This window comes from Empidonax traillii, unplaced genomic scaffold (assembly GCF_003031625.1).
Source record: "Empidonax traillii isolate 1590-97213 ecotype Southwest subspecies unplaced genomic scaffold, ASM303162v1 scaffold2417:size28172, whole genome shotgun sequence".
NCBI classification, from domain to species: domain Eukaryota; kingdom Metazoa; phylum Chordata; class Aves; order Passeriformes; family Tyrannidae; genus Empidonax; species Empidonax traillii.
The window spans coordinates 21,668-22,924 of NW_020957610.1; the positions used below are offsets into that span (position 1 = coordinate 21,668).

Consider the following 1,257-nt stretch of genomic DNA (forward strand, 5'->3'; position numbering starts at 1 on the left):
GCCAAGGCAGGAATCTCCACACACCCCCAAGAAGGGTTCTGTTGGCACAACCTGCCCCTGGCAAAGGGGACTGGCCCTTTCTGGTAGAAAGGGATGGACTGAGAGTCACTGGACTCCAGGGGTTGCCTCACCCTCAGGGGGGTCATTCAGGGTGGGAGCAGCGGCCGAAGCTCTTCCCGCAGTCAGGGCATTCGTAGTGCTTTTTTTACTGGTGGGTGCGTTGGTGTATGGTTAGGGAATAGCTCTGCTTGAAGCTCTTCCCACACTCCCCACACTTGTAGGGCCTCTCTCCAGTGTGGATGCGCCGGTGGGTGATGAGGGTGGAGTTGTGTTTGAAGCCCTTCCCGCAGTCGGTGCAGCGGAAGGGCCTCTCATCTGTGTGTGTCCGCTCATGCAGGAGGAGATTGGAGCTGGTCCGAAACCTCTTCCCACATTGCAAGCACTTGTAGGGTCGTTCCCCAGTGTGGATGAGCTTGTGAGTGCGGAGGTTGGAGCTGTTCCTGAAGCTCTTCCCACATTCCCTACAAGTGTAGGGCATCTCCCCAGTGTGGATGTGCTGGTGGGTGTGGAGGTTGGAGCGTCTACTGAAGCTCTTCCCACATTCCCCACATGTGTAGGGCCGTTCCCCAGTGTGGATGCGCTGGTGTTGGATCAGGTTGGAGCTCTGCCTGAAGCTCTTCCCACATTCCCTACATGTGTAGGGCCGTTCCCCAGTGTGGATGTGCTGGTGCCTGAGGAGGTCGGAGCTCAGCCTGAAGCTCTTCCCACATTCCAGGCACCTGAAGGGCTTCTCCCTGCTGGGAGGCTGCTCAGGGACCACCAGCTCGGAGCTCCGGCTCAAGCTCCGGCCGCCTTCCCGGCACAGGACGGCTCTTTCCTCCTCACAGCTCCCTGGGCTGGCTTTGCAGCCCCTCCTCCGGGGGCATCTCCGGCCCTTTTCCTCCCTGCTGCCTTCCTGCGCCGGGGAGCCCTTCAAAACGGCCTCTCCCACCAGGCTCTGCCGGGGGGATTTGTCCTCCGTGCTCTCCGTCCTCAGCTTGGGGCCTGGGGCAGGAAGGAAGAAGGACAGGCAGGGGATTTGCCTCCGGCCCAGAGGGAAGGCCAAGAACATCCCCCCCAAATTTGGCCCCCACAGGCACCACAAGACAGGGGCACTGACTTCCTCCTCACCTGTCTGAGGGGCCCACAGCTCTTTCCTCTTCCTCACGGCCTCCTCCTCCATCTGCCCAAGCTTTGGGGAAGACAAATCCTGCTGGA

General features: G+C 60.5%; 1 protein-coding gene across 1 annotated transcript; it reads right to left on the bottom strand.

The window, feature by feature from the left end:
- Positions 1-205: 205 nt before the first annotated feature.
- On the bottom strand, positions 206-1,030 carry LOC114071911 (gastrula zinc finger protein XlCGF7.1-like; the record flags this gene model as incomplete). The annotated part of the gene is made up of 1 exon (XM_027909793.1): positions 206-1,030. A coding segment is annotated over one exon (825 nt), but the record flags the coding sequence as incomplete, so codon positions are not given.
- Between the last annotated feature and the right edge of the window lie 227 nt (positions 1,031-1,257).